The sequence below is a fragment of the Henckelia pumila genome, chromosome 4 (genome assembly GCF_033568475.1).
Source record: "Henckelia pumila isolate YLH828 chromosome 4, ASM3356847v2, whole genome shotgun sequence".
Lineage (NCBI taxonomy): Eukaryota > Viridiplantae > Streptophyta > Magnoliopsida > Lamiales > Gesneriaceae > Henckelia > Henckelia pumila.
The window spans coordinates 71,587,121-71,599,453 of record NC_133123.1 but is presented as its reverse complement, the minus strand read 5'-3'; the positions used below and the strand labels follow the sequence as shown (position 1 = coordinate 71,599,453).

General features: G+C 31.3%; 1 protein-coding gene across 1 annotated transcript; it reads right to left on the bottom strand.

Annotated features, from left to right (window-relative positions):
* Positions 1-228: 228 nt before the first annotated feature.
* LOC140867319 (protein SOB FIVE-LIKE 5-like) lies at positions 229-1,623 on the bottom strand. The gene is made up of 4 exons (XM_073272397.1): positions 1,010-1,623; positions 837-914; positions 622-701; positions 229-473 (listed from the first exon to the last, which is right to left on the bottom strand). Exons 1-4 carry the CDS (start codon positions 1,439-1,441, stop codon positions 449-451), a joined length of 615 nt encoding a protein of 204 aa, XP_073128498.1. The 5' UTR covers positions 1,442-1,623; the 3' UTR covers positions 229-448.
* Between the last annotated feature and the right edge of the window lie 10,710 nt (positions 1,624-12,333).

The following is a 12,333-nucleotide window of genomic DNA, read 5'->3' as shown; positions in this document are numbered from 1 at the left end:
AGAAGATATATCTTTATTTTCATTTTATTTTTTTATGGACAAGATCATGATCTTTAAATATTTCCATTTTATATTTTAAAAAAATTAAAATTGTAGGGAACATAGGGGCTGGGCTCCATATATAAAAAGACAAACAAAAGAAAAACAAGAAACATTGAAAGAAATTGCTCAAATATTTCCATTATTAATTTGTAGACAAGAAATAATGCTAAACCTTTGAACAATATATGAAATTCAACCCTCACTATTTTTTTTTTTTTGGTCTTTTTTTTGTTTTTGTTATTTGCCTCACAAGCTTCATTCCCACTACATTCAAATTAGCTACAATTGAAGAGAAAAAGGAAAAAGAAGAAAGGGAAAACATCTCTTCATGAATTCCCTTTTAACTTAGGTTCAGATAACCAAATTAAAGTGCTAATTAATATTGAATTTAATTTCTTGGAATTAATCACCATCTCTTCTCTTCAAACCACCTGCAAGAATTTGAGTCCAAAAAATAAATAAATATACACAGGATAAGACAAGATTGTAATACACTTAATTTAACATCTAAATCAATAAATAAATTTTAACATCAGTGATTTAAATAGTAAATATTCGAAAATATATATAGTACTTAACTGGTTTTGGTACAGTTGATTTCCAGAAACTGAGGACTGGAAAAAATCATGTGTCTCATGGTAATAATCATTAGCTCTCCCCTGAAAAAAAAAAGGGAATAGTTATAATCACCGGTTAGCAACAATAAAAACCCATAAAATAAAATAATTTCATATAGATTTTTTTTAAAAAAAAGATTGAATAAATAAGAATATATATAAATTAATTAATCATACTTGCAAATGAGTCGTGGAGTATCCTTGTGAATAATCCAACTCCTTCTCCTGCCTCGATCTTGTGTGAGTGAATCTTTCCTGCACCAAATTCAAACATATATATATCTCAGACATTAAACAAACCATTAATTATTACAAAAAAGAACGTAATTAATTAAACAAAGGTAGTTTACGCCGAAGAAAGGAGAGCTAGCAGTGTCATCAAGCAAGCTGGAAGAACACTGATCTTGATCATTAGCAATATTATCCTTGATTCGACGTCGATTTTCTTCTATTTTCTGTCTCTTGAGATTCTTTCCAGACAATGCTGCATTAATATTAATGTTGTCTTTCCCAGTAGAGACATAGCTGTCCTCTTCGTTCAAGTGCGGAGGTCCCGACGAAGCGTCGGAGACCATGGACAAGTCTTCATCCTCATCCTCGTCCTCATCCTCGTAGCAGACACGGTTTCTTCCTCCGAAGAAATCGTGTTCTTGGACGTCGACGTTGCTCAAGGAGCTGTCATCATGTCCGAGGTAAAGCGTCCAGCCCGATTCGCACCCGCTGCTGCTGCTGATCAATCCTTGATTATCTTCTTCTTCTTCGAAAGGGCAAATGTACTCCATTGTTTTCTTGAATTCTTGGTGTGGTGTGGTTTCGCGAGTCGATTTTGTGTGTGGGTTTTTAATTTCTTGTTGTGTTTTTGTTTTAGAGTACGTATACGTGTGGGTGGGTGATGGGGGTAGGGGGCAAAAGACGAAAGAGAATGAGGATGAAATCTTACAAGGGTTTTGTCTTCGAGTTGAAAGTATTGAGTGTATCACTATGCCAGTTGGATTTGTAATGTGGATGGTGGGTGTGCTATATTTATAATATATGAAATTTTTTAGGGGTCTTGTTTTTATATTAATGTATTGTTATTATATTTAATTAGCATGTAGGGTGTGTATATGTGTATATATATTCCATTGCTAATATCAAATGTAGATTTATGTACACATAAGATTTCGTGTTGTTTATTTGTTTCTTGTAATAAATATAAGAGTATTGAATTTGAGGGGAAGGGAAGGGATTTTTTTAGAAAAAAAATATAAGAATAATAGTTTAAACGACCATCTAAGTTTTGCTTGTTTCGGGTTTTGATAGTGTAAATATTCAAATTTGAGTTTTGGTTATCTTTTGTAGAGTTGACGTGAAACACGCGTCAACATTATTTATCGATGCTACATCAGTGTTTTTTAGCTTTACGTCAATATCTTGATGAAAAAAAGACAGAAATCAAAACATAACAACGTCAATATCTTGATAAAAAAAAGACAGAAATCAAAACATAAGAGGGTCAAAACTCAAAATCCAAAATTTGAAAATTTAATTACATGATCAAAACACAAAATTAGAAGCAAATGTAAAAGACATTAATTATAATGTTTTTTCCGATATAAATATAAGTAGATATATATTTCAATAAGGGAGGCAAATCGACAGCCGACAGATGTAAAAACATTCATATTGCATATGCATGTGAATTTCGTTCGAAAAATTTATAACAAAGGCACTTGATTCATATATAATTTTCACCTTGGTCTCTCAATAATTATATATGTATATATGAGAATGGATAATAATGGGTGGGATACATGTGTCTTAATCGACGATATCATGAAATTCACTCGCAAATAATTGGGGTTGAAATGAAAATGTTTGATTTCGAAAAAATTGGATTGTGTAGAAATAGGGGATGTATCTCGATGATGTATGTATGTATGTATATATATATGAGGAGTGAGGGGTTCACATGCAAGACAGCGAGGCTAATAACAAAAGGGGGTCACACCTCCCCATCTTCTCGTCCTCACTGTTTGGACACCTATGCCTTTTAATTTCTTAATTTTCCCTTTTTTTGGTTTTTTTTTTTAAAACGACGCTTATACGCTCGTATTTGACGTATTTGACACTTACTTTCATTGCATGTTATAATTTTTATATTTAGTGTCAAATATATTAAATACAGGGGAAAGATGGGTGTATACGTACAAAACATTGTGTATACATTTTTTTACCTGTCTATCGATCACAATTAATTTTTGTTTTGTTACAAAAAATTATTAAAGTATAATCTCTGGAAAATTTCATTTTTTTTTTTTTTTATGTTTGTCACTTTGCAATTTTGGTAATCTATGCTGTCAAATTTCAATCTTAGTTCGTATTATATTATATTTTTTTTGGGACAATTTCAATCAGTTTTCGACGTGGCGCTGACATACATGTAATGTCATATAAGCACTCTTGATGAAAGATGATTAAAATTGACAAAAAATAATAGATACATGGATGAAATTTGATAACATATATGGATTACCAACATCGTAGAAAAACATTCATATATAACCTAAAATACAATTTTTTTGTAATACAAATTTTTCGTTTAACACTATATTCAGTGCTAAGTTGGAGGTTGAGGAAGAAAAATAATTAAATTATTTAGAATTTTATGTACAATTTATTCTAGAAAATCAATCATATTAGCTCATGATCAAATTTTCATAACATAAAACTCGGGATTTTTTTTACATGAAAACTAAAAATTGAAACTATAATATATTGGACCATATCACATATGTTTAAATTTAATAAAATATGGAGAGCGAGATGTAATTTGTAATTCATTAAAAAAATCAATCTCAAAGTACACAACAAAACCTAAAATATTGTATTAATTAATCCAACTATATACTGTTCTATACTTTAACAAATGTATACATTCTTACAAGTGTGAGTTCCAAAAATAGATCGATATTTAATATAGCATTGAATTTTAAACTAATGTAGTACTATGCTGTATATTAATCGTGAGAAGGAAAAATTAAAAATTAAGGATCATAAATAAACATAGTATAAATTAAAGTATGTAACCACTTAAGAACCAAGTCAGTTTGACCGCGTAAGACGTTGAAAATATATATTTATTTTATCCATTAAAGAAAACAACAATTAGGGTTGGGATACCGAACCAAAATACCGACTTTTCGGTATACCGTACCGAAATTTTTTCGATATATAAACATTTTTTTGGTATATCGAATTTTTTTTCGGTATCTCTACGGTATCAGTATGAATTTTTTTCGTACCAAAATTTCAGAATTTCGATATTGATTCCGATATAAATTTTTTTCATAACAATATTTTTTATACGATATATCGAAAATCCACCCCTAATATAGGAATAGGTTCATCTAGACGTTAGACTGTCACTAATTGTCTCGATTTTTAAAAAGATGTCTTTCGCATTAATCGACCGCTTATGGGGCGACATGTTACTTAGCTAGACAGTTCAAAATTCGCCTAGGGCTATCTAGGTGGATTATTATATATTTTATGAATTATTTGCGTATCACACATTTCTCATTACGTAATAGAACTTTACAAAAAAAATTTGTATCGGATGAGGAGAAAGAAGATGTTGTGGATTTTGAGTTTGAATCCTATATACAGATGAAATGTTGGATAAATATGGAGATGAACAAGAATATTTTAGAGATTTAGACTGGAAAAAACCGTCTAGACATTTAGACGCTGGGAGACGGATGATTATCCATCTACTAATCTACCATATATCTTCTTCTTTATTAATTCACTATTAATTTAAATATTATCTAAAGTTCTTACTCATATTTTCAGTGGTTAATTATTTACATGCAACACATGTGTACTTTTTTTAGTTATGAAAGGAATATGACTTGCACATAAATTCCTAGTTTGAAAAGATTGAATTTATAAGTTTTGCTTTTCAAGATTGAATATTTCCTAGATTTGTTATATCTTGATTTGTTATTATTTTAGACTTGTACGTTATTATCGATATGTATCAAGATATCATGATTTCTTTATCTAAGGAATCCTTTGAAAGGACTCTCTCATCTATAAAAAGGAATTAGACAACAAATCAAAGAGCATGAGAAAATTATGTTGAAGAATTCGAAGAATTTTCTGAATGTTTTGTGCAGACTTGGTTGTTGTTTTAACCGTGTTGTCTTGCGTGTTGGAGACATCGAAGAGAATATTAATTGCAAAATGTTGTTTGAAGATCGTTTTCTATTTATCCCGTTTTGGCATACAAAATTTAAATTTGATTATTTTTTTATGCAATTTAATTTGTTTTCTCAACTTGTTGAGAAAATTAGTTTTTCGTGAAAATCACTAGTATTTTTTGTAAATTTATCCACGTTTTTTTAGTGATTATTTGACCTAAGACACCACACAAGTACTAGTTATTTGTGCATAATTATCTCTGGTTTTTATTTTTTTTAATTATTTATTCGTGTTTTATTATTTTACTGCATGTTGTTCTTGGTGTTACCAACACTATATACAACACAAACTTTTCACGAATCTGTTTTAGATAAATTTGTCGAATATTCCCATAGATATTACAATAAATTGATTATTCGTTCAACTGAATAAAGATTAATTTTATATAATAATACCTTTATTTGTTTTTTAATTAAAAAATTAACCATAAATTAATAATTTACAAATTAATCCAAATAGTATTGAGACCTCTGATTTTTTTTTTTAAAAGTTTGAATTATATATTTTAATTTAAACAAATAACTTAGAAAGAATCTCTTGGAGGTTGGAGTGTGACAACTTCTAAAATTCTACTGTCTTATTTGTTGTCTTTGTAAATACTCATTATCACTTAACTTCAAACTCAACTCATACATAAGTTTTTTTGTTATATATCAAAATCTAGATTTTGTCCTCTCTCATTGCTGATATGAATTGGGTCAGCTCATATCACATATGTAGATTCACAAGTCTATCTCATAAGAATCTAGATTTTGATCTCTCTCGTTAATAAAATGAATCGGATCAACTCATATCACATACATAAATTTATGAGTCTATCAACTCGCAAGAGTCTTACTCTTATTAAAATCGTCGAAAGACCTTATTCATCACATAAGCTGGCCACTTCCTCTCCACTCCAGATTACACGCACTCACACACACATGTATGCACGTGTGCATATATGGCATTTAGAATTTCCAAGAGATATACACACATGTTTGCACGTGCGCACACATCTCAATCTAGAGAATAATTTTTCTTGGGTAAATTAATTTAATTTTACATCTCGGGTTAATTATTCGAAATTTGGCATGTTAATTTATTTTTAAATTTTTTTTTACTGGATGACAGGGACAGTTGGATTGCAGTGAGCATAATGCATATGCTTCGATGGGGCATTGGTTCTTTCGTTGGGTCAAACGTTAAAAAGAAACATCATGTGCTCCTTTGGATCACTCGTTAGATTTCATTTTTATTGGTCACTCTTCTTATACCAATCCAAATTCATATATTAATTGGTTCTATTAATTCAATATGCATGTTTTAGAATTTTCTTTTTAAAAAAACTATTAAAAGTATATAAACTCGCAAAAACTAATCGATAGTCATGTTATAGGCTACGTTTCTACAAACTTAATACCATAATAGACTCATGAAATGATTAACTCATAATCCGACATGAAACTAGGATACACAAATCATATCGTCAATTTTTACTTCGAAAAATGTAGATGTGTATGAAAACAAGAAATTCGTTATTTTTAACTTTTTTTAAAGTTAAAAAAAAATTATTATGAACCTTAATTTCCCTATTCAAATAAACTCTATGTTTAAAATATATAGGGTTGTGTGCGTTTTTGAGAGAGTATTAGAGTTGGTGGAGTAGGTGACCGATGGATCAGTGGTGAGAACTACGATTCTTCGTAATAATATTTTCTTGGATGAATCTATCACGGAGAATTAATTATCCATGCAATACTGAAGTTTATCAGACTATTATATAATTTATTAATACGGATATTTATCTGATGTATATAAAAAAGTAGCGTACGCGGAAAAATAAATATAGAAGTATTTTAAGGTGAGGAAAATGAATATATTAATAATTTTCATGGAGGCATTTAAATGGTCTGCATCATATCCAGCTCACACGTGGGTCCATCTATCGACAATGCTGATAATTGTTTGCTAGCTTGTCTGCTTGAACCGGCCGGTTTAATTCAAGAAATGATCAGATTCATTTAGTACAATTATATAGAGACAAACTAATCCTTTATAGAGTATATTGGGTTTATTCTGCTTCCAGATTCAACTCAATTTTTTTTTTTTTTCAAATTGAGGAATATTAATTGGGATTCAAACTCTAAAATCCTAATTATCACACCACAGATTTTTTTTCCAAAAAAATAAAAATAAATCACAGTTTCAAATATTACTGCACTCGTGATCAATATTAAACGTGATGATAGTCGTCGATAACTTCTGTAAAAACGCCGACTCTCTGAATTTAATTCGAATTCGGGTCACGCCTCATACTTGAGAGAAGAAATACATACACATGCAACGTATAAAAAATATGGAGTACATAATTAGAGACATCATGTGCCCACATGGTTGAATTAAATATTTTGTTGGGAAAAATGAAAAAATATATTGGTGATTTATTATTATTTAATAATAATATGATTTCCCTTAAAAGGAAAATGTATATCGGGTGGCAGTTGTACACGTGGGAGGTGGTCTCCGGTCGGGTCCCACTCTATTTGTTAATATAAACGTACGGATTCCTATGTACCTAACAAATGTATTGAGTGATAAAATGGTTTTAAAATGGAATTCTCTCCCATTGATCATTGGACTGATTTGAGCCCAATCAATGTTATTATGATGGGCCCTATTTATTGGGTTTTGGGCCTTAGTTGCTAACCCTTTTGTTCTCATTTCAAGGCCCATGTCGAATCCAAACTTAAATCCTAGCTGTGCATTGTTATTAGTTGGCATGGAGCAACCAAATAAACATAACTTATTTTGATAGAGTCGTGGTCATGATAGGAAATTTTTGTTTTTGTTGTTGTTGTTGTGTATGTATTGTTTACGTGTTTTGGATTTTAGTTGCGTAATTTATCAAAGTTTGGTTTTCATTTGTTAACTTGAATTTTTTTTATTTTTTTTATGTTTTTTCGTTAGAAACCGCTAAACCGATTGACTATTGCTTATTTCACATTGATGTTCTCCTACATCACTTATTTGACAATTGAAGAGTATATAGTCTATGTTATAACTTACACAATAAAATTCATCTAAGTAAAAAAAAAAAAAAAAAAAAAGTAAAACTTCATCCAAAATTTCAAAATGAGAAGAAAAACGTTGTTGTTTCCTTTTTCTTTTCCTTTTTTATTCTCATCACCTGGGCCATGTTGAAGTGAATTAGTGTCAAATAACCAATATCATGTATATTTAGTGGTTTGGGTCTTTGGGACAAGAAAAAAATCAAAACGAAAAAAAAATCAAGTTATCGAATAAAAACCCCGGATTTATTTAAGTAATTAACCTCCAATGGAATGTTACTTAGAAAAATAACCTCTCAATTTTTATTACCTTATTTTTACTATTTTGCCCTTTTTAAAACATGACTTTCATTAGTCATTACCATGTGTTAGATTTTTTTTACTTTCTCATGAAAATTTAAAATATTAAATTTAATTACTTAAATCATTCTACGTAGAATTTGAAAAATATTTTTTTTAATAACTTCTTAATTTAATGACAAATTATATTATGCTGATTTGCCAAAAAAAAAGTTTTAAATTTTATAGTTGTGCTATAATTAAAAATGCCAATTTTTTGCTTCTCGAATCAAAGATTATCAAAGAAGCACAAAATCATCAAAATGTCAACTTTGATATTTATGCAATAGAATAATTTAAAATATTTGCATCATTAATTTCTTATTTTATTAATTTTTCGGTTCTTCACAAAATATAAAAAAAATAGCCATAAAAAATTAACGATTAACAAACAAAAACAAGGAATAAAAATTAAATAAATAGAAAAAAAAACGAAAATAGAAAAAACATATGTACAATGGTGGCACCGAGTGGATGATTTGGAATTGTTTTTTTTTCTTGGATATAGAGAGAAGTGGAAGGTGGCAAAATTTTGAGAGTGGAAAAATAATTAAAAATGAAAAGAAAAAAAGAATGTTAGGAAGAAGACGAGGAATAGCACGCTGAGGCGGCAAAAAAATCTGAAGAGGAAAAATTAGGGATATTTGCGATTAATCTAATTGAAATTAAATGACATAAAGGGTAGTTTGGACATATATTAAATTAAAACTCATTTAGAAGGTTATTTTACAAAATAAAATATTAAGAAGGTCAAAAATCTAAATAAAAAATAACAGAAGGTTATATTTCAAATTGTTCCTAAAAACCCCACATTGACAAATTACAATACTAGAGTCTAGACTCCATGTCTAGTTAGATAACTAAAATTCTAATTTTCCTTTAGATAATTATATTCATAAGATAGCTAAGTGTTGATTTGCCGATGAATTCTACAAATTTACCATTACAAAACTCACACTCTTTCCGTTCCACTCATTTAGGCTACATTTTTCTTTAATCCGTCTCAAATATATAGTCTATTTCTCATATTTAATATTATCTCTCCTATTATTGTACCAATTTACCTCTATTAAATTAATATCATTAACTACTTGTACAATTATTTTATTCTATTAAAATCTCCATTAAATAAGGATAAAATGAGAAATTTCTTTTAAAAATTTACTTTTACAAATACTATCTTAATATGTGTAAAAACACACACTTATCTATTGATATAAGACGTAGAGAATATATGATATTTATTTAAATAAATGAGATTATCCAATTTGCAGGGATCTTGGATAGACTGTTGTCGCTCCAATAACTACCATGATGCAAATATTCAATTTGTTAGCTGTCCTTTGCATCACAAACAAGCATCCGAGGTCACTCGACGAAAACCCTCTAACTCTGCAAGTCAGCTATGATCACTCGGTAAGGTCCTTCAATAAATTAAGCAAGGGAGCAGTATGAAAAATGATAACTTATCTTCAAATGGAAGGAAATGACCTATTTATAGGTGAATGAAGAATATTTTGGGCTTTATTTTTAATAGACTATAATTTTAGTGGAGTATTTAATTATTTTAATGCTGAATCTTACCGATTAATTAGACGTCCAACCCAATTTGAGTGGGCCAAATATTTAATTGTGCTATTACGTACGTACCCTCCATATTCAAATATATCATACCAGCTTTTCATATATATATATTTCATATATATATATATATATAGTAATATCGACTCATATATTTAGTGTTTCGATCTTCTAACATTCGCAATACATCATTGAGATAGAATCCCAGTAAGATCATTAATCAAGTAATCGTTAGTGGCCAGTAACCATTGTTATACTCATGAAAACTACATTACAAAATCATTGAGATTACGGGCGGGGCTAAAGAGATAAATGAAGCTGAGGAAATGAAAGATATATAAAAGAACACACATTCTTTTGTTAAAGATCTGATATTTTTGTACAATGTTTTCATAACCGGACTGATGATCGATCGAACAGATCTACCTTGAAAAAACGGTCCAATCGGTCGGACCGTTTTAACCGGACGGTTTGACGAAAATCGTTTATATAATATAATATAATATAATTAATAATAAATTTTAAATTTTAAAAACCTAAAAGATGTATATAAATAGATAATAAATATATTTATCATAATTTGAAAAATAAATAACTATATATAAATATTCAAAATAATAATTATAGTTATATATTTTGTAAAATTAAATAAATTAATTAAAAATACTCTGATATTACTAAAATAATATTTTTAAAGAAGTTCAAATTTTAAATAATTATGTGTATATATAATAAAATATTAAATTAAGTTTTAAAATAATAAAACTAATTTTTCAAAATAAATAAATTCGAAAAACCGGTCGAACCGGATCTTGGCCAGTTTTGACCGATTTTGAGCGGTTCAATCGTTAAAATGGTTATTGATAGTGTTACGGGCCGGATCAGTGGTCGGTTCTCGATCGGTCTGGTCCGATTTTGAAAACATGGCTTTCGTGGTCATGTACATGCGTTATTTTCATTTTTTTTTTCAATTTGAATCAATGAGCATGATACCCCGGGAATTCAGGGGTATCAGGGCTAGGGATAGACAGAGGCAACAAGAATGCTAGTCAGGACAGCGAGTATGGCTCTAGCCCGACTATTTTAGGGAGGAGTGGTGATACCCCAGGAATTCAGGGGTATCAGGGCTAGGGATAGACAGAGGCAACAAGAATGCTAGTCAGGACAGTGAGTATGACTCTAGCCCGACTATTTTAAGGAGGAGTGGTGATACCCCGGGAATTTAGGGGTATCAGGGCTAGGGTGAGACAAGAATAACATGGCTGGATAAGGTCGGACTAATAGCTCAGATACAAGGGACTAACTCATCCCGGATCAAGGCGTAAGGCCGAGAAGACCAAGTCTTCATGACTTAGACAAAACTCATTTCTCAAGGGCATGATCCCCACGATTGCCATAATCCCGATCCTTCCGGTTTCATCGTGCGTGACAGGTAAACATGGGCAACCCCTGCACCTATGACCCAGATCGTGGCCACTATCCTCAAAATGCGGAGGCATGCCCTCATTCCAACGCCTATAAATACCTTGCATCAGGTATCAGTAAAGGTATGTTCATCTAAAATCTTAAAATCACTATACTCATTTTGCCTAAAAAGCCCACTCTATTTCTGAGTCTGACTTAAGCATCGGAGTGGCCCCGCCGGAAAACCTTTCGGCATCCCACTAACGTGCTTTCATTCCCTTTCCTTGTGTGCAGATCATCTCGATCAGGGGAGGCCAGATCACATATTATCTTTACTAGCCCGACCATCTCGTCAGGCCCACTTCACTACCCTGATAGCCCGGGCCCCGGTTTAGCAAACCATCATCAATGGCGCCGTCTGTGGGAAGCTTTTTCTATAGACGTAGATATGACTTCTCATGAACAAACACCACCAGAAGGCCCCCAGCAGGGCCGGAACATTGTTATTCCTCTAGAACAGCTTGAATCATATGTTCAGGATATGATACAAAAATTGTTAGCAGCTACAAGGCAGCCACAGTCAAAGGAAATTACAATGGGAGGAAGAAGGGAACCGGGGTAATCCGAACCCTAATGCCCGAACCAGAGAAGGTGAAAAAGAGGAAAGTTCTTGGATGCACTCAATACAGCCTTCTGTGGTGGATGAGTTTCATGAACTTAGGAGGAAGATACAGAAGTTGGAAGAAGAGGGTCCCAAAACGGCCTGGTCTATCAAGATCCCGGGTTCCCCTTTTTCGCAGGAGGTGATAGAGGAGCCCTTGCCATCTCATTACAAGTCGGAAAAAATCCGGGAATATGATGGGAGCACCGATCCGGAGGAGCACTTGGCTCGGTTTGAGAATGTAGCTATGCTGCATTGCTATGGGGATAAGATTAAGTGCAAAGTATTCTTAACCACTTTGGTGGATTCTCCCCAAAGGTGGTTTGAGAAGTTGGAGCCACAGAGTGTTCGATCGTTTGCAGAATTCAAGCAAGTGTTCTTGCAGCACTTCAGC